This window comes from Vulpes lagopus, chromosome 2, assembly GCF_018345385.1.
Source record: "Vulpes lagopus strain Blue_001 chromosome 2, ASM1834538v1, whole genome shotgun sequence".
Lineage (NCBI taxonomy): Eukaryota > Metazoa > Chordata > Mammalia > Carnivora > Canidae > Vulpes > Vulpes lagopus.
In genome coordinates this window covers 15,124,579-15,151,819 of record NC_054825.1, presented here as the reverse complement: position 1 = coordinate 15,151,819, position 27,241 = coordinate 15,124,579, and the positions used below count along the sequence as shown (strand labels likewise).

General features: G+C 33.8%; 1 protein-coding gene across 3 annotated transcripts in view; it reads left to right on the top strand.

Moving 5' to 3' along the window:
• Positions 1 to 27,241, top strand: part of ATRNL1 (attractin like 1) — a 760,501-nt gene that overhangs the window by 264,729 nt on the left and 468,531 nt on the right. For all 3 annotated transcript variants that reach the window (XM_041742630.1, XM_041742631.1, XM_041742632.1), the window contains exon 22: positions 16,587 to 16,681. In XM_041742630.1, coding sequence (XP_041598564.1) covers positions 16,587 to 16,681 — 95 coding nt within the window. The remainder of the gene's footprint in view (positions 1 to 16,586; positions 16,682 to 27,241) is intronic.

Sequence of the window (27,241 nt, the reverse complement as noted above, 5' to 3'; positions counted from 1 at the left end):
CTTGACTATGAGTAATAAAATTATAGCAACAAAAATTAGTAATATATTTATCCCAAGTGTTTTTATATGAATTAAATAGAAACATCATTTTGAAGGAAATAAAAAGGTCTAAATATTTAAAAATTCAAACCATTTTCTTAAATAAGAAGTCTTCATATGAAAATACCATACTTAACCCAAATTGATATGTGTTTTATGGAATTGCAATTAGAATTTTATTTGGTCCTGTCTTTTGAAGTGTATACATTAGAATAAATTACCTTAAAATTTCTTTTAAGTAATACACTTAAAATTTTTTTAAAAATTTGAATTCAATTAACATATGCATTATTGCTTTCAGAGATAGATGTTAGTGATTCGTCATTTTTTCTTTAAGATTTTATTTATTTATTCATGAGAGACAGAGACAGAGAGAGCGAGACAGGCAGAGGGAGAAGCAGGCTCCATGCAGGGAGCTTGACTTGAGACTTGATCCCAGGTCTCCAGGATCAGGCCCTGGCCTGAAGGTGGCATTAAACTGTTGAGCCTCCTGGGCTGCCCTCGTCATTCTTATATAATACCCAGTTCTCATTACATCACGTACCATCCTTAATGTCCATCACCCAGTTATGTTAACTATGTGTTAACTATGTTAACTAGTATTAACATTATTTTAAAGTCAGGTGGTTGTTTTCCAGATTGGACAAAAACTGTTTTATTTAATAAATGATACTAAATAATGAGTCAGATATCAGTGAGAAAAAAAAGTTGTTCACATCCCTCCACCCCCCTTTCCTCCAGCAACACTAAGTTTGTTTCCTATAACTAACAGTCTCTTATCATTTGTCTCCCTTTCTGATTTTGTCTTGTTTTATTTTTCCCCTCCCTTTCCCTATAGGCTGCCCTATATTTATTTTAAATTTATTTCATTAAGTAGTAGAGTTCATGATTGAACAACTTTTGGTATTAGTCATTCATTTATGTGAAAATGAATCTCAAGATTTTTTTTTCACTTAGTCTATAGAACATTTGTTTCAAGTAAAATCTGTGTAGATTCTCATATATTATTGCAGAGTAATGACATAGTTTAGCTACTTGAAGATACTATTAAGTAAAGTAAGGTGGCTTCTGAAGAAGCCAGGGCATATTATATGAAGACCCCTCAATTAGAATCAGTGATGTATAGACACAAGTAATCATCATCAATCTTTTTTTATTCATTGATGAAAAAAGTAAGAACAATGAGTTTATGTATATATCCTAGGCCACGGAATCAGTCATTTTCAGAGTGTGAATAATAAAAATTTCTGTGTTTTCTCTGAAATTATATCTAGCATATGTTCAACTTTCAAATTTTAACTTTGGAATTATTCTACATGTTCCAAGCTCAATAGAAATTCTTAATTAATAATTGTAAGCATGGATAGTACTGTTCAGCAAGCAAAGAAAAACTAGTATATATTGAATATTTATTATGTAGAAAACAATTTAATATGAATTATTTCATTTAATACTCGCAAGAGTGACATATTTTTTCTCCTTAATTTACTTACTGAAGAGTTACACTGTTAGAGTTTGGAGAGAATGTCAGTTATTGGAATTGACTCACTGTTATTTATTCATTGAACATGTATGTATTGACTAACTACTTTGTTGGACTCTGGGGATATTATAGTGAACAAAATGGGTTCTGCTCCATTGATCCTTATTAACTAGTAGGGAAAATAGGTATTATACCTGTTATATAATTACCTAGATATATAATTGCCATAACAACTCAGAATGAGAACTATAGAGGCCTTAGGAATATATTATAAGAAAACCTGATTTAATTTCTGGGACAGGGAGCAGGAATGGGTCAGGCAAGAGAATGATGGTGCTTTGATGTGCAGATGACTTAATAGTGGAGTGGTGTGGATGTGAGAATGGTGAGGCGGCATGCACAAAGTTTGTCTGTGATTGGGAGAAACATAGCATGTAATAAACACATAGAATCAGATGAAGAGGGGCAAAGAGATAAGGTACATAAGATTTGCAGAATCCAAAACATGCACTGCTTTATAGAATGAGAGGATTTGGGCCTATATTGTGAGAAAAATGGGAGCCATTCAAGGGTGTTAAGAGGAGACTAAAATGTTAAATTTTAGTTTTAAAATAATCCGTCTGCTTTCAGTGTGTCAGACAGCTTGGTAAGGGCAAAGAGCATGAAAAAAAGCATTTAAAAAATGATCATTTTCTGAGGCATATTTCTGGAGCTATGAGTAAAATATGAAACTTCAGAGCTGTGAATATATTTGAACTTACGTTCACACAAATTCTCTCATTTACTAAACCAAGTCTCAGTTGGCAAACATGTATTTATACAAATGCTATTGTTTAAAATACATTTAGATCCTTGATATTTTTATCAAAGTCTAGGTGCATCCTTTTCTGATCCCTCAAGATGACTAAATACATGTGTCTGGTATTTTCTTGCTAAACAGCTTTGCTGCAAGCATTTTCGCCACATAACTAAATTGGCTGTAAGTCAATTTTGTCATGAAAGATAAAATCAGAAAAAATAAAAGGGACATTTATTTAAAAAGACATAATGAAATATGAAAATAATTAACAAAATTTAAAACTATTTATGAAATAAAAAATATTTGAATACATTTAAATTGTGTGTTGGCAATACTGCACAAATAACTGATTTTATTTTGCTGGTGGTATCTAAGCACTTGTTTTCAAAGTCTTTTATTCATACTATTATACGGTTTTTTTTTTTTGCTTGTTGATTTGTTTTCACATTTTAGCATCACTTTTTTTTGGCGAAAATTTTTTCCTTCATTAAGACAGATATCAGTTTTCAAATACTAGTATGCATATTGATAACTGGGCTTGTATTGCGTTGTGAAAACATCCTACACTGTTCTTTGTTCTTGCCTTGTTGTCAAGTGTCCACTAATAAACTTTCTAAAGTTCTGCAGGAATAGCAGGTTCAGAACCACGTACCACCGTATGGACCGTTGTGAGGGCTAAGATTTATTTAGTCTAAGAATAGGAGCACTGCATCAATGGAGAAATGAGACCAAACAGGTGATGGAACCAAAAAATCTGTCAAACCAAACTGCCACCAGTTTTTTTTTAATTTATTATTGCAAAATTGCCTTTTGGCCAATTATTTATGCAATAAATATACTTGTGGCAAAGATGATTATAGTGAAACCACATAGAACCAAATGTATATGATCATGAACTCATATTTCTGAAAAGATATGTAATTATATATAAATACACGTATGGGAATCTGACTTTTGAAATTTTTTAGAATTCATTCAGAACCAATATAGTAAATAAGGAAAGTGAAATAACATTTATTGAATACCTTTATTTTATGACAGTCTTCTCCAAGCCAAATATACACTGGCACAATTATGTTTAACCCATATAGTAATCCTATGGGATAGGCAGTTTTATCCTGATTGTGGCATCAAATCTTACTGAGGTTAGTTAACCTGCATAATATAACCCAACCCAGTCAGTGAATGGGAAATTACAGTTGAGATCTCCTTAAATACTGTGGACAATGCTCAAAAGTGAAATACAATATGAATGGTGAAAAAGCAAATTGTAAAGCCTCGGTTCCTTTCTCAAAATATTCAAATTAAAAATTTCTGAAACAATTCAAAATCTATATAACTATTATTCTGGCTCCCATATGAGCTGAAATTTATATGAACAGTATCATTTGTACATTATATGCAAATCAAGATCAATTTCATATGATCCTGATGTTTGCCTTCTTGCATCTCAGATATGTAGATATTTCCAACAAATACTCTGATGTTTTTTAACATTGGTTATTATTTACTTAGAAAATACATAATTTTACGTAGCTTTTGTTGAAAGACTACATCAAATAATCATTTGCTTTTCATCACCTCACATAACTTTTTCTTTCTTTATGGTTTAAGTTCTGTTTCAAAAGATCTTTTGCTGTAGCATTTAAACTTTTAGTCATCATTTTCAATTAATCATTACTTTGGCATAGTATCTAACCTCTTTAAATATTTTGTACATGTTAGAGTCTTTTATCTTGATATTTTATTTGCATAACCTCCTTTTTATGATGCTGTGTTTTACTCATGAACTTAATTTTATATATAACCTGTTACTAATTCTTTGTAGTGAAGAACAGCCTTTGTTGTTGTTGTTGTTGTTGTTCCATGATTGCTGGTGCAGTATTGACTGAACTACCTAGAAAAATCTACTGCTGCATGTTGGAACTCACCCCTTGGTTTACTCTAGTCATAGAAGACTAACAAGAGAGACTGATTATTTTATGTGATTTTTTTGCCCTATACCTAAAAAGTAAGTCAAATTAGAAATGAGATATGCCATTTTTTTGGACAAGTATATAACAATCTAAATTTATTTACTTAATGCATAGTGTAAATCATTTAGAAAAAAAAACATGTTAAAGGTCAAGGATCAATAGTCCTCTGTGCACCCCTTTTAAAAATCTTTTTTGGCCCAATTCTGGAAGTAATGCATGTTCATTCTAGAAAAGAGATAGACAAAAAAATTAAAATTGCTGATAATTCTTCTACCTAGAGAAAACTGTTGCTGAAATCTTATTAGATATTTTCCCAGTCATTTATTTTATGAACTGACACTATGGTAGGCTGAATAATGCCCTCCTTCCCCCAAAGATGTACACATCCTAATCCCTAAAATTTGTGAATATATTACCTTAAATGGTAAAATGGAATTTGCAGATATGATTAAATTGACAATTTTGAAATGGGGAGATTGTCCTTAGAGATCAGTGTAATCCCAAGTGTTCTTATGAAAGGGGGCCAAGAGAGATTTGATTACAACAGTGGAAGATGTGATCATGGAAACAAGAGGTCAGAAAGAGGATGGGGCCATGAAGCAAGCAATGAGCAATATTTAGAAGCTGGAAAAGGGAAAGGAATGAATTCTCTTTGAGTGCCCCCAGAAACAACCACACCTAGAACTTTCCTTTTACTTTTGCTCCCTTTACTTTGTAAAGTTCATTTGGACTTCACACTTCCAGATCTGTGAGAATAAATTCATATTGTTTTAAGCCACTGAGTTTGTGGTCATTTGTTATAGCAGCAGTAAGTGATGTTCTCCAAACATCACATCACAAAGGAAATAGTCCTCAAAATTATTTATTAATTATTAATATTTATTCTTTAATTTATCCTTAATATCTTTATGTATGCCATTATTTTGTTCTCTTATAACGGTCAGTATATTATAGTTTTAAGATAATTCATTTTTTTGTATTGTCACTTTAAAATAATTAAATTAAAATTTATCTCACTTTATTTTTAATATGAAATCTGTTTAAAAATATTTTAAGTGTACAGCACAGTACTGATGATTATAGGGAGACAATGCTGTAGCACAAATCTCTAGAACTTATTTATCTTGCATAATTGGCACTTTATGTCTCTTAGTTGGTCATTCTCTGCTGCCTTACTCCCTGCCTGGCAACCACCATGCTACTCTCTGATTTATAAATTTCACTATTTTAAAGACCTTACACAAGGAGAATCATGGAGTTTTTATCCTTCTGTAACTGGTTTATTTCACGTAAGTCCAGCAGTTTTACCTCTGAGTATTTACCCAAAAGAATTAAAAACAGGATCTCAAAGATGTAATAGCATTCTAATGTTCATTGCAGCAATATTCAAAATAGCCAAGATGTAAAAATCACTTAAATATTCCTTGACCGATGAATGGAAATCCTGTATTATGTGTCATGGATGAAACCTGAGGACATATATATAGCTTTATAAAAAAAATTCTTTAAAAATTTTCAATGTGAAATAATTACTGACTTACATATATTTACAAATATTTCTTTATGACCCTGACCTTGGAAAGTGTTGGATAGACATTTATAATATCTCTCTCATTTTTGATTTGTCTGATTTTTTTTTAATTGTTAAATTCAGGTTGTGTATTTTTAGTAAGGATAGCACAGAAGTGATGTCTTTTCAGTATATCCTATCTGGAAGTATATGATACCAATTTTTTCCATCATTGATGCTATTATTTTTGATCAGCTGTTACTCTGTGGTGTGTGCCACTTTGTTCACTCTAAACTTACTGTTCCTTTTTGTATCTACTGAGTACTTTATGAAGAAATTCTTTGATATTATGTAAATATCCTGTTTATTATCTTACTATCATCCATTATTTTTAACATACATTGATAATTCTTTACCTGAAAGAGTTATATGTACTTGCCAAATGTGATTTTTCTATTTTATTATTTCTTCTGCATCTATTAACTACAAGAACAAACTTTCCTTTTCCCTTGTTTATTTGTTTATTCAGTTATTTGTTTATATCATATTTGCCTCATGGATATGTATTTATGGCTTAAATAAATTACTATCATTATTTAATAACTGAAACTGCTCTAGATTTGGCTATTAGGAACACCCTCTGATCGGCTCCTACTTCCTTTTGGCATGACTCCATAATTTTCTGAGTATTTTCTTATTTTCTTGTCCTACAAGATAATTCAGACTCATTTTTTATACTTTTCCTGCCTTTGCCCTGGAATCAACCATTGTTCCAGGAAGTCATGATTTCTTATAATTGGATAATGGTATTTAGAAACCAATATATAGGAGGAGCTAAGTATGCTTATTTGGTTCAGGGTGTTGTTCTTTCTTTCCTTTTTGAAAAATTATTTTTGAAATTAAATCAAGTATCTTCCTCCTCCTCCTCCTCCTCCTCCTCTTCTTCCACCTTCTCCCATGCCCCCTTTCTTCTTCTTTTGGAACTCTAGTATCTTTTTTTAAAGTGCATTTATTTAAATTCCAGTTAGTTAACACGGTGTAATATTAATTTCACGTGTACAGTACTTCCATACTACACCTGGTGCTCATCCCAACAACTGCACTCCTTAATCCCCATCCCCTGTTTCACCCATTCCCCTGCCCACCTTCCTTCTGGTAACTATCTGTTCTCTAGAGTTAAGAGTCTGTTTCTTGGTTTGCCTCTCTCTCTTTTTCCCCCTTTGGTTATTTGTTTTGTTTCTTAAATTCCACATATGAGTGAAATCATATGGTATTTATCTTTCAGTGACTGACTTATTTAGCTTAGTATAATACTCTAGAGAGTATTATGGAATTCCACTGTCTTGTAACTAAAACTCACTGTATTCTGAAACCTATTTGTTCCCTAAGGGAAGAGTTGACTGTTTTTTCTTGTCTGATGTTGATACTTCAGAATCTAGATGGAATAGCATCTGCCTTGGTCCCTTTGACATTGACAAATAATTGCTTTTCTATAACTTCAAAAAATTTCATCTCTGAAGCAATATTTCACCTTCCTTGTTTCTACCTTTCATGGAAATCCTGTGTACTCCATTTAATATTTTATCTACTTACTACTTTTTCACCTGCCTCATTGTCTTTTTGTTATTATCCCTCTTGACATGATTCTTAACTTCAATTTCTACATATACTTTAGTTATGCATTAATATTTTGTGTTCAATTTTTAAAAAAGCTTACTGGACTCCAAACACTCCATACTCCTAGGACAGCATTATTATAGCAGGAAGTATGTATTTAAAAGAGTCTGGAGATCTCAGGTTATTAGGGCTAACTGTATAGTTGTTATTAATGCATTGTGGGGTTTTTTTGGGGGGAGTAGAGATAAGCATAATCACCAGTGTAGTGAAATAACCCCAAAATAAGACTTGGGTGCCTATTTAGGTGCCTATATATATTTTTTTTTTTTTAAGATTTTATTTTTAAGTAATTTCTACACCTAACGTGGGACTTGAACTCACAACCCTGAGCTCAAGAGTTTCATATGCCATGGACTGAGCCAGCCAGGCACCCCAGTATTTATATTTTTATATCTGGATACATACTAAACTTGTTTATTATTTTAGTTGTTTTATATTTCTTAGTAAACAATCTGATTTTATACATAAAAAGATAACTTTGTTTTCTTCTTTTATTCTAACTTGGAATCTGTCATATATTCACTACCAGACTTTTTTATAGTGCTCTTTCCTCATTTGTATTTGTCTCTTAGTTGTAGAATGTGATGAATTTTTTTTTTTTCAGGAGAGTATATAGATCATGTCCTTTTAGGACATTTGCTTACCTGAAATTTATCACTGTGTTGTTTTTCTGTGTAGACAGCATTGCTGAAAATACATTTTCCATAAATATTGCTCTAGTTTCTTGTCTTTTCACATATATTGTTACTTAAGAACACTTGTCATCGTGCCTCATCCTCCTTTGTAAATAACTCATTTGTCTGTGTGAATGTGTGTGCTTTTTTGCACATGCCTGTATACAGGGATGTGCTTAGATGTCAGTAATATTTTCTTCAATAACAGCTTTATTGAGATATAATTCATATACTCCAAATCTCACTCTTTTTAAAGTACAATTTAGTATCTCTTAGTATATTTAGAAAATTGTGTGACCATCACCATAATCTAATTTTAGAACATTTTCATCACTCCTAAGAGAAACCTAATACATATGAGCAGTCACTCCTCATTCCTCCTTCCCCCAAATCCTAACAATTCTCTTTCTGTCTCTATGGATTTGTCTACTCTGACATATATATAAATGGTATTGTGGAATACGTGGTCTTTTGTGACGGACTTCTTTTATTTATTATGTTTCAAGACTCATTCATGTTATATCAAGTATCAGTACTTCATTCAGGTTATGGTGAAATAATATTCCATTATGTGTACATACTGCCTTTTTAATTTTTTTTTTTTTACCAACTGATACCAACTGATAGACAGTACCAACTGATAGACAGTACCAACTGATAGACATTTGGATTGTTTTTACTTTTGGGCTACTATGAATAATGGTGGATTATTTTTTATCTTTTATATAAGGTATATCAATATTTAGGTTTGAGTCTTCAGTACATCTTTTCTATCATATATTTAACATAAGTGTATATAATATGTATATATAATATGTACTTTTTTTGATTTGTTGTGATGTCTGCTTTAATAACATTAGCATGCATATATTGAAAATTTCTATGCCTGTTACTCCTCTTGAGTGATTTTTGTCTCTATTCTATTTTTGTCTCTATTCTGGGACGCTTTTTTAGATTGGACCTACATAGCACTCATTAGTCTTATGTTGTTTTAATTATTTTATTTCTGATTCTTTTTATGTTTAATTTTATCATTTTATTAATTTCTTATTTCTGTATTTTTTTTACAGTTTCAATTTATTTAGCTCCTTTTTAATGTAGTCTTCAGTGTTATTATCTCATCTTTCATCTTTAACTTTGTGGAGTTTTTTAGATTTTCCTTTTTTCTTTGATACATATCAAACAGATATTTTAAATGACTAGACCATTTACTCATGTTAAATTATTATATGTACTTCTACATATAATATTACACATACTCTATGTTCACAAATAGATATTTTTCTCACTATGAAAGTCTAACTTAACAAAATAGTAGATGTCAATTTTTTTTCTCTTTGTTTTCGCCTTTTAAAAATCTATACAATTAGAATTCGCAGCCAGAATTATGAACAGCTTCATATTCAACTTAAGGTTTGTGAAGTTCATACAAATAGTGAAAGTGCTGTAAAGAAGAGTGGCTGTTTCTTACATCTGTTGTACCCATATTTGTAGACTTCATTTTTAGATACAATTGGGAAATTAATTGTGAACTTCTGATTTTCCTAGAATTATCAAAGATTGCTGATGGTTAGCCAAAATATTTTTTTTGCCCTTAAACTATTTATTTATTTATTTTTTATTGAAGTTTGATTTGCCAACATCTAGTATAACACCCAGTGCTCATCCCATCAAGTTCCCCCCTCAGTGGCCGTCAGCCAGTCACCCTATCCCCTTGGCTAATTCCCCTTCCCCTACCCCTTGTTCATTTTCCATAGTTAGGAGTCTCTCATGTTTTGTCACCCTCTAATTTTTCCACACATTTTCCCTTCTTTCCCCTATAATCTCCTTCACTATTTTTTATACTCCTTGTATGAGTGAAACTATATAATGGTTGTCCTTCTCTGATTGACTTACTTCACTCAGCATAATACCCTCCAGTTCCATCCACGTTGAAGCAAATGGTGGGTATTTGTCGTTTCTAATGGCTGAGTAATATTCCATTGTGTGTGTGTGTATATACATATATGTATCTTCTTTATCCATTCATCTTTCGATGGACACCAAGGCTCCTTCCACAGTTTGGCTATTGTGGACATTGCTGCTATAAACATTGGGGTGCAGGTGTCTCGACTTTTCACTGCATCTGTATCTTTGGGGTAAATCCCCAGTAGTGCAATTGCTGGGTCACAGGGTAACTTTATTTTTAAGTCTTCGAGGAACTTCCACACAGTTTTCCAGAGTGGCTGTAAAGTTCACAATCCCACCAACAGTGCAAGAGGGTTCCCCTTTCTCCACATCCTCTCCAACATTTGTTGTTTCCTGTCTTGTTAATTTTCACCATTCTCACTGGTGTGAGGTGGTATCTCATTGTGGTTTTGATTTGTATTTCCAATCCATGAGCATGGATTATTTTTCCATCCCTTTCTGTTTTCCTCAATTTTTTTCAGAAGTGTTCTGTAGTTTTAGTGTATAGATCCTTTACCTCTTTGGTTAGGTTTATTCCTTGGTATCTTATGCTTTTGGGTGCAATTGTAAATGGGATTGACTCCTTAATTTCTCTTTCTTCTAGTACTATGTTGAATAACAGTGGTGAGAGTGGACATCCCTGTCATGATTCTGATCTTAGGGGTTAGCCAAAATATTTAAGAGTTGGCTGTATCACTTATAGTTTTTCCAAACTTCAGGGCTAAGTCTGTGAAATCAGAGTATTGATTTATATAGTGTTTATGGTTTCTTCAAATTGTGACAGATATCCCTTTGGTATTTTTCTGTTGACAAAGTTTTCAAATAATTGTTTCTAGCCAGTTAATATAAACATGCAGTATACAGTTTATAATTTCTATATTATGAAAATTTAAAATACCTTGAAAAGTGTAGTACATGTACTTCCATGTATGTATATCTTTTTGCAGTATATATAATATCATTTGAAAGTTGTGTATGTTACTGAGTTTTAGTAAAACTCAACATCTTCCTGTATTTCCTGTAGCAGTACAGGCTTCAGCTCTGCTCCCTTTGGTGCAGGATGAACATGGTTTACAGGGCTCTACTGTATAGTCTCTGGTATGAACTTGTTGATTCTAGATTGTAGCTGCTCTAGCACTGAGATGGGGATATACAAGAAGCAAAAACAAACTAAAACCTCACAAATCTAGGGAATGCACCACTGGACCATTCAGCTCATTGCCTTTTATCTACCCAAGGACATTATCTTAGTATATCTAATTTCTCTCTCTCCTGTCTTATCAGTTTTTCCCTTTTTACTAAATTTGTATTTATGCCAGTCAGTATGAAAACATGCTACTTCTCCCAATTTAATAAGTAGTTCTCTTTAAAAGACAACCTAGGGATCCCTGGGTGGCGCAGCGGTTTGGCGCCTGCCTTTGGCCCAGGGCGTGATCCTGGAGACCTGGGATCGAATCCCACATCGGGCTCCCGGTGCATGGAGCCTGCTTCTCCCTCTGCCTGTGTCTCTGACTCTCTCTCTCTCTCTCTCTGTGACTATCATAAATAAATAAATAGAAAAAAAAAATAAAAGACAACCTAATGAATGGGAAAAGATATCTGATAAAGGGTTTGTATCATGAATATGAAAAGAACTTATACAACTCAATGAATATGAAAAGAACTTATGAAAATATGAAATGAAAATATGAAAAGAATTTATACAGCTCAACACTAAAAAACAAATAATCCAATTAAAACATGGGTAGAAGACATGAATAGACATTTCTACAAGGAAGACATATAGATGACCACAGACACATAAAAAGATTCTCAGCATCACTGATCATCAGAGAAATGCAAATCAAAACCACAATGAGATATCACCTCACACCTGTCACAGTGGCTAAAATCTACAACACGAGAAACAACAAGTGTTGATGAGAATGTGGATAAAAAGAAGCCCTTGTGCATTGTTGATTTGAACGCAAACTGGTGTAGCCATTGTGGAAAACAGTATGGAAGAACCTCAAAAATTTAAAAACCAAAATACCGTGTGATCCAGTAATCCCACTTCTGGGTATTTACCAAGAGAATATGAAAACACTAATTTGAAAAAATATATGCATCCCTGTTTATTGTAGCATTATTTATAATAGCCAAAATATGGAGGCAGCCCAAGTGTCCATTGATAGATGAATGGATAAAGAAGATGTGGCATATATATACAATGGCATATTACTCAATGATAGAAAGGAATGAAATCTTGTCATTTGCAGCAACATGGATGGATCTAGAGAGTATAATGCTAAGCAAAATAAGTCAGCCAGAGAAAGACAAATACCATTATGATTCCACTCATACGTGAGATTTGAGTGAAGATTTAAATGAAGAAAGGAAAAATAAAAAGAGACAAACCAGAAAAAGGAGACAAACAAAAGAATAGACTCAAGTATACAGAGCAAACAAACTGATAGTTACCAGTGGGGAGGTGGGTTGAGGGGTGGGAGGGGTGAAATAAGTGTAAGGGATTAAGAATACACTTAGCTTGGTGAGCATTGAGTAATGTATAGAATTGTTGAATTACTCTATTGTACATCTGAAACTAATTTACTAATTTAACACTGCATGTTAACTATACTGGAATTAAAAATAAAAGTAATTCTTTCACCTCTCTTGATCACACTCCTCCTGCTACTTTGTCATTATTCCTTAATTATGAATAACACAATAAATTGAGTTGATTGTAGTCAAACAGGACTTTCTTTCTATAGCATAATAAAGTAGTTCATTAAAGCAGTACAAAAAGTTATTTTCAAAGTATGTACATTTTCATAAAGATACATACTTTAAATTTTATTTTATTTTATTTATTTTATTTTTATTTTTTTAAATAATAAATTTATTTTTTATTGGTGTTCAATTTGCCAACATACAGAGTAACACCCAGTGCTCATCCCGTCAAGTGCCCCCCTCAGTGCCAGTCACCCGTTCACCCCCACCTCCCGCCCTCCTCCCCTTCCACCACCCCTAGTTCATTTCCCAGAGTTAGGAGTCTTTATGTTCTGTCTCCCTTTCTGATATTTCCTACCCATTCCTTCTCCCTTCCCTTCTATTCCCTTTCACTGTTACTTATATTCTTTAAATTTTAATATTTTATGTGCTGTACTCTATTTGGCTAAGAAGTTCAGAGTAAATTTCAGCTTTGAGATACATATTTTATGGTAATTATTCATTTGCAATCCCCCTAAAAATACACCAACATGATGTTTAAAACTGGTGTGAGGAGAAATAGATTATCTCCTGGTTTATTTTATTTTATTTTATTTTATTTTTATTTTATTTATTTTATTATTTTATTTTTTTAAGATTTTATTTATTTATTTATGAAAGACACAGAGAAAGAAAGGCAGAGACGTAGGCAGAGAGAGAAGCAGGCCCCAGGCAGGGAGACTGATGTGGGACTCAATCCTGAGACTGTGGATTACGCCCTGAGCTAGGGGCAGATGCTCAACCACTGAGCCACCCAGGCGTCCCTATCTCCTGGTTAAGTGGAAAATTACACAGCTGGCTTCTGGGGAATTTTGATTCTAAGCTTGAAAAGAAAACATTTTGTTAAAAGTATAAACTTTCTTCAGTTTATAGTAATTAACATTCACCGACAGGTACTCTTATCACTCACTTGAATTGAATAATACTCCTACGAATTTTGTTTCAGGATTCAGACTTATTTTTTTAGCCCAAGTGACATTAGGACTGATCATAGCATATATAATATACATTGTGCTAGTCTTGTACTTCCAACTCTAATAAATAAGAGAGAATAATAAAATCAAAGTTGAATGCCTGGTCAAGAGTGTGATGGAGTATGATTGTGACACAGGCCTAGAGTGCATAAAGGCAAAAGAATGTTTGCAGGCTCCAGCCTCTGCTCAGAGCTGTACAGGTGTCCCTTGTTACTAGTCCTGACCTCCCAGAGCTGTCTACTCCTGACTTTTTAGTACTTAGTTTCAAGCTAGAAGAAAGTAAATAGAATTATGCAAATTCATGAAGCTAGTTTTGAAGTGCTTACCTTTCCTCAGTCTTATTTTTACCCTCACTTTGAATATTCATATGAATATGAATACTACCTTTCCTCAATATTGCCAACCTACGTCTAAACCCCTGCCAGCTGAAACTGACCAGGGTGGTTACTCCTCTTTGTTAAACAACATATTTACTTGACTCCTCTGACACTAAATTCTGGTTTTATTCCTGTCTCACAGGTTGCTATCTCCGTCTCCTGAGGATCTGATTATTTACATTGGTATGCCTCAGGGCTTATCCCCTGCACCTCTGCTCTATTTATAACTGGTAATTTCTTGGCTTCAGGGTTTCAAATTTCACCTAAAATGTCGATAACTTGCAAATTGTTACTTACCAAACAAGCTCCTAAACTCGATTCAACATATCACTTGGAAATTCAATAAGGGACTCAACCTTCATATCTCCAAAAACTAGGCTCCTAATGTTTCCTCTGGCTCCTCCGGAATAAAACCTAGTCTTCTAACTCATCTTTGTTAATGCTGACATTTTGTGTAGTCTGGGATCAAAAAAAGTTCTACTTTTCTTTCAAATGGTACATGCAGTTATTGAACTAATCTGTATGTTGTACCTACCAGTACGTTCCAAGTGTCTGACCTCTTCTTGTAACCTCCACTCTTAGTAGCCTTGCCACTATCACCTGTGGCCTATATCTTGCCATACCTTTTTTTTCTTTTCTTTTTTTTTTTTTTTTTTTTTTTTACAAGAATCATAGTTAAGACTTATCTGTTTTGAGAGTTTTGTGCTTGTTTCTTCTGCCTGGATTGCGTTTTCTTCAGTAAACTCTATTGCTTATATTCCTACTATCTTTGGTCTTTAAATGTTCCTTCTCAAAATGGCAACCATTCTACTCTGACAGCAGTTTCTCTCCTTTTCACTGTTTATTAGTCTCCATACTCTTACTGTCATCTGTTATACTATATACTTAAGTTACTTATTAATTTCCCATGTCTCTCCAGTAGAATGGAAGTTGCATGAGGAGAGATTTTTTTATTTTTATTTTTTTTATTGTGTCTCCAGTGCCTAGAACACGCTGGACTATTGAATTTGCCTCTGCAGTTTCTGGCAGTCAGATGGAAATTGGAAATATGACCTACTGCATAATTCTCATTATCTCATACAAGTTCTGAGGAAGACAAAATGTTGCCTTATACTAAATTATACAAGAAATATATAAGGTAGATCTTATAAAGTATGTAGTAATCAACATAAAGAATGATGCCTTGGTAATTTTAACAATAATTGCAGTGATAGTATTCCTATCTTTACTTTTTATTTTAATAGTGTTTAATGACTGAGGGCATAACATGAAAGGTGTGTATCCAAAGAATAGAAGTCATCTCTGTTTAAAATAATCTGAAAAGGGGACACCTGGGTGGCTCGGTGGTTGAGCGTCTGTCTGCCTTAGGCTCAGGTCATGATCCTGGGATCCAGGATCGAGTTCCACATCATGATCCCTGTGAGGAGCCTGCTTCTTCCTCTGCCTATGTCTCTGCCTCTCTCTCTCAGTCTGTGTCTCTCATGAATAAATAAATAAATCTTTAAAATAAAATAATCTGAAATGTTTTTGTAAAGGTAGCAGTTTAATTAATGAGTAATTCTTCACTCTTATGTAAAATATGAAGCTATTCATGATATAAAAGACTCAGATGTTATACCTTGGTTTCAACATCATACATGAACAAAATTAAAAGTTGTTTATCCCCAATTTCTTTTTGTCAGTTGTTAATGAATCACTTCTGTAGAATGATGCTTATCACACAAGCATTTTAAAATTGTTAACGGTAAAAATTACCACAATAATAAAGGAATAAATGCATTATACTATGTGATAGAATATTATTTATCTATTAAAGTTCATGTTTTCAAGGAATTTTGGTTTTTTGAAAGTAGGGTACCAAAATGCCTGCCTGCCTATTTTTCTATCTACAAAATTTTAACTGGAATAAAATGCACCAAAATATTGCCTGTATTTTTCTCTAATTGTAAGGTTATGGGTGACTTTTAGTTTATTTTCTTACTTTTGTGTACTTTCCAGAATGTCTATTCTGTTTGTAGAACTTTTGTAATGACAACTGAAGTGATAAATACAGTTTTTAAAGCATAGGACTTCTTTCATATCTTTATTTTGCTTTTTGTTGCATGATGACAAAGATTTATATTTTGCCAGTCTTGAATGGACCACTAATAATTAATGACAGTTATTTTTCATAAAATTATTTTAATAAAATATTTTAAAATTGTTTTAATTGATTTAATTAATAACTATTTTAATAGATTTTAAAGTATATTTAATAAAATACATATCTTTACAAATGATAAATATCTTAATTTTTAATATAGAGTATGTTTTCACCGAACTTTTGTTTTTATCAGTTTGTAAAAGTGTATATCAGGATTGTATTTTTTTCCCCCACAGACAGCCTTTTGATTGACTATCAGTTTACCTTCAGCTTATTACAGGAAGATGATCGCCACCATACCGCCATAAACTTCATAGCAAACCCAGAGCAGGTGAGAAGATAATTTAACTTTTATAATAGAATTATATTCATATCATGGGGTACACATTTTTTGTCATTTTTTATTGTAATTTTAACTACTCAGAATTATCACACTATAGGGCTTTTGAAGAAAGACTATGTTACTTTTTTCTTTTCATAAAACTTACATATCCTTATGATTTGGGGAGTTGGTGCCTTTTATATTTCAGATTCTGCCAACAGTCCTACAATTTAAATGATACATGTTTATTATTTTTTCGGTTTCATGACAGTGTGTGTGATTATAATTATGTTCTCAAACTGGGGGTAGCCTACTTTGAAAATAAAAACCATAAATTCAAAACATGCTATAGTAAATATGTTCTTTTTCTTATACATTGTTATACAGTAGTAGGTTTTCCATTGTACTTTTTAATGTCCACTAGTTTATCTAAGTTAGATGAATGCTGGCCTCTTTTTTTTTTTATGATCTTATTGAAATGTAATGGACATATTACACTGTGTAAGTTTCAAGTGTATACAAAAGTTGCTTTGAACATTTCTGTATTACAATATTATTACCATGGTAGCATCAACTAAACCTCTATTATGTCACATAATTATCATTTATTTTTTGTGGTGGGAATAGTTAAACTCTGGTCTCTTAGTAACTTTGAAGTATATAATACAGAATTGCTGTCTATAGTAACTATGACTGTGCATTTGATGCCTAAGACTTATTTATCTATTGGTTGTAAGTTTTTATCCCTAAACATCTTCCCAATTCCTCCCAATCCCCAGCCCAAAGGGCTTTTATGAGTTTGGCTTTTCTAAATTATTTATATAAATTATATCATTACAAGTATTTTTCCTTGTCTGACTTATCTCATTTAGCATCATGGAATGCTTGTTTCTTTAAGCAAATTACTGCAACAATGATATAATTGCAAAATTTTATGAAGTTTAAATTTATGAAACAAAGAAGGGCATTTATGCAAGATTGTCAGTTATCATAGGAAAAGGCTCAAAGTTTCTTTGGAAATAACACACATACTTCCCTATCCATCTGAGACTTTATAAAGTTAAAAAGCCAAGGGAATGTATATATCAACCATATAGTTTATTTGGGTGGAATTTTAGTTCTTTTGAAACTGAAAACAAATCTTTCAAAATGAAGATGTTAGTGAAATGTTTGAATGATTCTTTTTTTGTTTGTTTGTTTATTGTGGTTAGAATAATTAACATGAGATACACTCTCCCAAAAAGTTTTAAAGAATACAGTACAGTATTGTGAATTATAGACATAGTGTTATACAGAAGTAGATTCTTCTTGCATAACTAAAACTTTGTATCTTGTTACCCAATTCCCATCTGCACCTCTGGCAATTGCCAGTCTTTTCTCTGTGTTTATGAGATAGATCAGCGTTTTGTTTTGTTTAGATTACATATATATGTGAGATCAGACAATAATTGTCTTTGACCTAAATCACATAGCATGATGTCCTCAAGATCTCTACGTTGTTGCAAGTACCAAGATTGTTCTTCCCTTTTTATGACAATACTATTTCATTGTATGCACATAGCACAGTTTATGCTTTCATCAGTGATGGACACTTATAGTGCTTCTACATCTAGGATATTGTATACTGCAGAGAGCATAGAGTACACATATTTTTGAGGTAGAATTTTCATTGGATAAATACCTAAAAGTGGAATTGCTAGATCATATAGTTCTATTTTTAATTTTTTCAAGACTTTCCAAATGGTTTTCCATGAAATCTCCAGTAATTTAGTTTTCCACTAACAGTACACATAAGGGTCTCCTTTTTGACACATTATCACCAACACTATTATCTCTTGTCTCTTTAGTAATAGCCATTCTAACCAGTGTAAGGTAATATCTCATTATGGTTTTGATTTGCATTTCCCTGATAAATATTGATGTTTATCACCTTTTCTTGGCCATCAGGGTGTCTTCATTATAATAAGTCACAGGAATAAAAGATACAACAGAAGGAACATAGTCAATGATCTTGTAATAGTGTTTTATGGTGAAAGATGGTAGCTTGTGCTGAGCATAGCATATAGAGATGTTGAAACAGTATGTTAGACACCTGAAACTAATGTAACATTGTTTGTCAAACTATACTCAAAAAGTTTTTAAGAAGTCTATTCAGATTCTTTGTACATTTTTTATTTTTTAATTTTTTCAAGTTGTAATGTAAATTCCAGTTAATTAACACAGTGTAATGTTAGTTTCAGGCATAGAAGTTAGTGATTCAGCACTTACATACAACAAGCAATGCTCATCACAGGTGCCCTCCTAAATACCCATTTAATCTATTCCCATCAAGCAATGCTCATCACTGGTACCCTCCTAAATACCCATTTAATCTATTCTCTCCCCCTCTAAACTCCCCTCCAACAACCCTATTGTTCTCTATCGTAAGATACGGTTATGTTTTTTGGTTTGCCTCTTTCTCTTCCTCCCCCACTGTCACCATGTTCATCTGTTTTGTTTCTTAAATTTCACATGTGAGTGAAATCATATGGTATTTGTCTTTCTCTGGCTGACTTATTTTGTTTCTTTGTTTTTATTTTTTTTATAAATTAATTTTTATTGGTGTTCAATTTACCAACATACAGAAAAACACCCAGTGCTCATCCCGTCAAGTGTCCCCCTCAGTGCCCGTCACCCATCCCCCCCACCCCCCACCCTCCTCCCCTTCCACCACCCCTAGTTCGTTTCCCAGAGTTAGGAGTCTTTATGTTCTGTCTCCCTTCCTGATATTTCCCACACGTTACTTTTCCCTTCCTTTATATTCCCTTTCACTATTATTTATATTCCCCAAATGAATGAGAACATACACTGTCCTTCTCCGATTGACTTACATCACTCAGCATAATATCCTCCAGGTCCTTCCACGTTGAAGCAAATGGTGGGTATTTGTCATTTCTAATGGCTGAGTAATATTCCATTGTATACATAAACCACATCTTCTTTATCCTTTCGATGGACACCGAGGCTCCTTCCACAGTTTGGCTATTGTGGACATTGCTGCTAGAAACATCGGGGTGCAGGTGTCCCGGCGTTTCATTGCATCTGAATCTTTGGGGTAAATCCCCAACAGTGCAATTGCTGGGTCGTAGGGCAGGTCTATTTTTAACTCTTTGAGGAACCTCCACACAGTTTTCCAGAGTGGCTGCACCAGTTCACATTCCCACCAACAGTGTAAGAGGGTTCCCCTCTCTCCACATCCTCTCCAACATTTGTTGTTTCCTGCCTTGTTAATTTTCCCCATTCTCACTGGTGTGAGGTGGTATCTCATTTTGGTTTTGATTTGTATTTCCCTGATGGCAAGTGATGCAGAGCATTTTCTCATGTGCGTGTTGGCCATGTCCATGTCTTCCTCTGTGAGATTTCTCTTCATGTCTTTTGCCCATTTCATGATTGGATTGTTTGTTTCTTTGGTGTTGAGTTTAATAAGTTCTTTATAGATTTTGGAAACTAGCCCTTTATCTGATATGTCATTTGCAAATATCTTCTCCCATTCTGTAGGTTGCCTTTTAGTTTTGTTGACTGTATCGTTTGCTGTGCAAAAGCTTCTTATCTTCATGAAGTCCCAATAGTTCATTTTTGCTTTTGTTTCTTTTGCCTTTGTGGATGTATCTTGCAAAAAGTTACTGGGGCCAAGTACAAATAGGGTGTTGCCTGTGTTCTCCTCTATGATTTTGATGGAATCTTGTCTCATATTTAGATCTCTCATCCATTTTGAGTTTATCTTGGTGTATGGTGAAAGAGAGTGGTCCAGTTTCATTCTTCTGCATGTGGATGTCCAATTTTCCCAGCACCATTTATTGAAGAGACTTTCTTCCAATGGATAGTCTTTCCTCCTTAATCGAATATTAGTTGACCATACAGTTCAGGGTCCACTTCTGGGTTCTCTATTCTGTTCCATTGATCTATGTGTCTGTTTTTGTGCCAGTACCACACTGTCTTGATGACCACAGCTTTGTAGTACAACCTGAAATCTGGTATTGTGATGCCCCCCGCTATAGTTTTCTTTTTTAAAATTCCCCTGGCTATTCGGGGTCTTTTCTGATTCCACACAAATCTTAAAATAATTTGTTCTAACTCTCTGAAGAAAGTCCATGGTATTTTGATAGGCATTAAACGTGTAAATTGCCCTGGGTAACATTGACATTTTTACAATATTAATTCTGCCAATCCATGAGCATGGAATATTTTTCCATCTCTTTGTGTCTTCCTCAATTTCTTTCAGAAGTGTTCTATAGTTTTTAGGGTATAGATCCTTTACTTCTTTGGTTAGGTTTATTCCTAGGTATCTTATGCTTTTGGGTGCAATTGTAAATGGGATTGACTCCTTAGTTTCTCTTTCTTCAGTCTCATTGTTAGTGTATAGAAATGCCATTGATTTCTGGGCATTGATTTTGTATCCTGCCACGCTACCAAATTGCTGTATGAGTTCTAGCAATCTTGGGGTGGAGGCTTTTGGGTTTTCTATGTAGAGTATCATGTCATCGGCGAAGAGGGAGAGTTTGACTTCTTCTTTGCCAATTTGAATGCCTTTAATGTCTTTTTGTTGTCTGATTGCTGAGGCGAGGACTTCCAGAACTATGTTGAACAGCAGTGGTGAGAGTGGACATCCCTGTCTTGTTCCTGATCTTAGGGGAAAGGCTCCCAGTGCTTCCCCATTGAGAATGATATTTGCTGTGGGCTTTTCGTAGATGGCTTTTAAGATGTCGAGGAAAGTTCCCTCTATCCCAACACTCTGAAGGGTTTTGATCAGGAATGGATGCTGTATTTTGTCAAACGCTTTCTCTGCATCTAATGAGAGGATCATATGGTTCTTGGTTTTTCTCTTGCTGATATGATGAATCACATTGATTGTTTTACGAGTGTTGAACCAGCCTTGTGTCCCGGGGATAAATCCTACTTGGTCATGGTGAATAATTTTCTTAATGTGTTGTTGGATCCTATTGACTAGTATCTTGTTGAGAATTTTTGCATCCATGTTCATCAAGGATATTGGTCTGTAATTCTCCTTTTTGGTGAGGTCTTTGGTTTCGGAATTAAGGTGATGCTAGCCTCATAGAATGAATTTGGAAGTACTCCATCTCTTTCTATCTTTCCAAACAGCTTTAGTAGAATAGGTATGATTTCTTCTTTAAACGTTTGATAGAATTCCCCTGGGAAGCCATCTGGCCCTGGTCTTGGGAGGTTTTTGATGACTGCTTCAATTTCCTCTCTGGTTATTGGCCTGTTCAGGTTTTCTATTTCTTCCTGCTCCAGTTTTGGTAGTTTGTGGCTTTCCAGGAATGCATCCATTTCTTCTAGATTTCCTAATTTATTGGCGTATAGCTGTTCATAATATGTTTTTAAAATCATTTGTATTTCCTTGGTGTTGGTAGTGATCTCTCCTTTCTCATTCATGATTTTATTAATTTGAGTCTTCTCTCTCTTCTTTTTAATAAGGTTGGCTAATGGTTTATCTATCTTATTAATTCTTTCAAAGAACCAACTCCTGGTTCTGTTGATCTGTTCCACAGTTCTTTTGGTCTCCATTTCATTTAGTTCTGCTCGAATTTTAATTAACTGTCGTCTTCTGCTGGGGGTGGGGTCTATTTGCTGCTTTTTCTCTAGTTCCTTTATGTGTAAGGTGAGCTTTTGTATTTGAGTTCTTTCCAGTTTTTGAATGGATTCTTGTATTGTGATGTATTTCCCCCTCAGGACTAATTTTGCTGCATCCCAAAGATTTTGTACGGTTGTATCTTCATTCTCATTAGTTTCCATGAATCTTTTTAATTCTTCCTTAATTTCCTGGTTGACCTTTTCATCTTTTAGCAGGATGGTCCTTAACCTCCACGTGTTTGTGGTCCTTCCAAACTTCTTGTTGTGATTAAGTTCTAATTTCAAGGCATTATGGTCTGAGAATACACAGGGGACGATCCCGATCTTTTGGTATCGGTTCAGCCCCGATTTGTGACCCAGTATGTGGTCTATTCTGGAGAAAGTTCCATGTGCACTTGAGAAGAATGTGTATTCAGTTGTGTTTGGATGTAAAGTTCTGTAGATATCTGTGAAATCCATCTGGTCCAGTGTATGATTTAAAGCTCTCATTTCTTTGGAAATGTTGTGCTTAGAATACCTATCGAGGTTAGAAAGAGCTAGATTGAAGTCACCAAGTATAAGTGTATTATTATCTGGCTGACTTATTTTGATTAGTATAATAATCTTTAGCTCCATCCACGTCATTGCAAATGGCAAGATTTCATTCTTTTTGATGGCTGAGTAATAATTCCATTGTATATCTATGTACCACAACTTTATGCATTCATAAATTGACAGACATTAGGGTTCTTTCCATATTTCATCTATTATAGATAATGCTGCTATAAACAATGGGAAGCATGTGCCCCTTTGAATCCATATTTTTGTATACTTTGGATATACACCTAGTAGTGCAATGGCTGGGCATAGGGTCGTTCTATTTTTAACTCTTGGAGAAGCATCCAGACTATTTTCTTAACTCTTGGAGAAGCATCCAGACTATTTTCCAGAGTGTTTGCCCCAGTTTGCATTCTCTCAACAGTGTAAGAAAGTCCTCCTTTCTCCTCATCCTGGCCAACATCTGTTGTTTCCTGTGTGGTTAATTGTAGCCATTCTGAGAGGTGTGAGGTGATATCTCATTGTAGTTTTGTATTTCCCTGATGATGAGTGATGTTGAGCATCTTTTCATGTGTCTGTTAGCCATCTGTGTGTCCTTGGAAAAATATCTATTCATGTCTTCTGCCCATTTCTTAACTGGATAATTGGATTTCTGAGTGTTGAGTTCGATAAGTTCTTTATAGATTTTGGATACTAACCCTTTATCAGGTAGGTCCTTTGGAAATATCTACTCCCATGCAGTAGGTTGCTTTTCAGTTTTGTTAGTTGTTTCCTTTGCTGTGCAGAAGCTTTTTATCTTGATGAAGTCCCACTAGTTTATTTTTGCTTTAGTTTCCCTTGCCTCCAGAGGCGTATCTAGTAAGAAGTTGCTATGGCCAATGTCAAAAAGAGGTTACTGCCTGGTGTTCTCCTCTAGGATTTTCGTGGGTTTCTGTTTCACGTTTAAGTCTTTCATCCATTTTGAATTTATTTTTGTGTATGGTGTGAGAAGATGGTCCAGTTTCATTCTTCTGCATGGTGCTGTCCAGTTTCCCCAGCACCATTTGTTGAAGACTGTCTTTTTCCCACTGGATTTTCTTTCCTGCTTTGTCAAAGACTAGTTGACCATTTAGTTGTGGGTTCATTTCTGGATTTTTCTGTTCTGTTCCATTGATCTAAGTGTCTGTTTTTGTGCCAGTACCATACTGTCACGATCACTACAGCTGTGTAGTCTAGCTTGAAGACTGGAATTGTGATGCTTCCAGCTTTGCTTTTCTTTTTCAAGATTGCTTTGGGTATTTGGAGTCTTTTGTGGTTCCATACAGATTTTAAGATTGTTTGTGGTAGCTGTGTGAAAAATGCTGTTGGTATTTTGAAGGGATTGCATTAAATGTGTAGATTGCTTTGGGAGGTATAGACATTTTAACAATATCTGTTCTTCCAATCCATGAGCATGGAAGGTTTTTCCATTCCTTTGTGTCCTCTTCAACATCTTTCATAAGTGTTCTATAGTGTTAAAAGTACAGATCTTTTATATTTTTGGTTAGGTTTATCCCTAGGTATCTTATAGTTTTTATGGGGCAATGATAAATGAGGTCAATTGCTTGATTTTTCTTTCTTCTTTCTGGTATATAGAAATACCACAGATTTCTCTGTGTTCATGTTGTAACCTGCAACTTTACTGAATTTGTGTATCAGTTTTAGCAATGTTTTGGTGGAGTCTTTCAGGTTTTCTCTATATAGTATTATGTCGTCTGTAACTAGTGAAAGTTTGACCTCTTCCTTGCCAATTTGGATGCCTTTTATTTCTTTGTTGTCTTATTGCTGAAGCTAGGACTTACAATACTATGTTAGATAACAATGATGAGAATGGACATCTGTCTTGTTCTAAACCATAGAGGAAAAGCTCTCAGTTTGTCTTCATTGAGGATGATATTAACCATGGGTTTTCATATATGCCCTTTATTATGTTGAGGTATGTTCCCTTTTTTTAAAGATATTATTTATTTATTTATTTATTTATTTATTTATTTATTTATTTATCTGTCTGTCTATCTATCGTTTTATTTATTCATGAGAGACAGAGAGAGAGAGAGAGAGGGGGGCAGAGACATAGGCTGAGGGAGAAGCAGGCTCCATGCAGGTAGCCTGATGTGGGACTTGATCCTGTTACTCTAGGATCACGCCCTGGGAGGAAGGCAGATGATCAACCACTGAGCCACCCAGGTGTCCCGGTATGTTCCCTTTAAACTTACTTTGTTGAGGGCTTTTATCATGAATGGATATGGTACTTTGTTAAATGCTTTTTGTCTATCTATTGAAATGATCATATGGTTTTTTCCCTTTTTTTAAGTAATGTATTGTATCACATTGACTGATTTACAAATACTGAGCCATGCTTGCACCCCAGGAATAAATCCCATTTGATTGCAGTAAATAATTTTTTAATGTATTGTTGGATTTGGTTTGCTAGTACTTTATTGAGAATTTTTGCAGGTATTTTCATGAGAAATATTGGCCTATATTTCTTTTTTTGTGGAGTCTTTATCTGGTTTTTGTATCCAGATAATGCTGGCCTCATAGAATAAATTCAGAAGTTTTCCTTCCTTTTCAATTTTTTGGCATATTTTGAGAAGAAATAGGTATTAACTCTTTCAAATGTTTGGTAGAATTTACCTGTGAACCCATTTGGTCTTGGACTTCTGTTTGTTGGACGATATTTGATTACTGATTTGATTTCTTTGCTGGTTATCAGTCTGTTCACATTTTCCATTTCTTCCTGTTTTCAGTTTTGGGAATTAATATGTTTCTAGGAATTTATCCTTTTAGATTGTCCAATGTGTGGCATATATTTTATGGTAATATTCTATTATAGTTGTTTCTGTTCCTGTTGTGTTATTATTTCTCCCTTTTAATTTTTGATTTTATTTGGGCCCCTTTTCTTTCTTTCTTTTTTTTTTTTTTTTTGATAAGTCTCGTGAGGGGCTTACCAATTTTAATAATTTTTTAATGAATCAGCTCCTGGTTTCATGGATATGTTCTAGTGGTTTTTAGTTTCTATATCATTTATCTCTGGTCTCATTTTTATTATTTCACTTCTGCTGGCTTTACAGTTCATTTGTTATTCCTTTTTTAGCTTCTTTAGGAATAAGGTTAGGTTGTATATTTGAGATTTTTCTTACTTCTTGAGGTAGGCCTATATTGATATGTTCTTCCCTCTTAGGACTGATTTTGCTGCAACCAAAGTATGTTTTGGACTGTTATGTTTACATTTTCATTTGTTTCTATGTATTTTTAAATTTATTCTTTGATTTCCTTTTTGATCCATTCTTGTTTAGTTAACACATTGTTTAACCTCCATGTATTTGTAAATTTTCTGTATTTTTTCTTACTGTTGACTCCTAGTTTCATAGCATTTTGTCAGGAAAGATACATGGTATGATTTCAATCTTTGTTGAGGCCTATTTTGTGATGTAATATGTGCTCTATACTAGAGAATGTTCCATGTGCCTTGGAAAAGAATGTGTATTTTGCTGTTTTAGGATGGAATGTTCTATCTGTTACATCCGTGTAGTCCAGTGTATCATTCAAAGCCCGTTTTCTTGTTGACTTTCTGTTTAGATGATCTGTCCATTGATTTTAGTGGGGTGTTAAATTTCCCCATTATTATTGAATTACTATATATTATTTCTTTTATATCTGTTATTAATTGTATGATATATTTGGGTGTCCCATGTTTGGTGCATAAATGTTTATGATTGTTATATATTTTTTATTATCCTCTATGATTATATAGTGCTCTTCCCTGTGTCTTAAAACGGTCTTTGGTTTAATATATAGTTTATCTGATATAAGTATGCTTCTCAGTCTTTCCTTTACATCCATTTGCATGGTAAATGTTTGTCCATCCCCCCATTTCAGTCGGCAGATGTCTTTAGGTCTAAAATAAGTCTCTTGTAGGCAGCTTATACATTGGTCTTGATTTTTATCCATTCTGGCACCCTATGTCTTTTGATTGGAACATTTATCCACTTACATTCAAAGTTATTATTGACAGATATGTATTTATTACCATTTTATTGCTTGTTTTTTTTCATTATTTCTTGAGATTTTCTCTGATCCTTTCTTCTGTTTGTCATTTTTGGTCTCTCCATTCAAAGAATCCCCTTTAATATTTCTTGCAGAGCTGATTTAGTGTTCATGAACTCCTTTAGTTCTTGTTTGTCTTAGAAACTATCTCTCTTTCTATTCTGAATGATAACCTTGCTAGAGACAGTATTGGCTACAGATTTTTTCTATTCAACACTTCTAATATATCATGCCACTCCCTCTGGCTTGCCAAGTTTCTGTTGAGAAATCTCTAGCTAGCCTTATGGGTCCTCCCTTGTAAGTTAAGGATGTCTTTTGTCTTACTACTTTTAT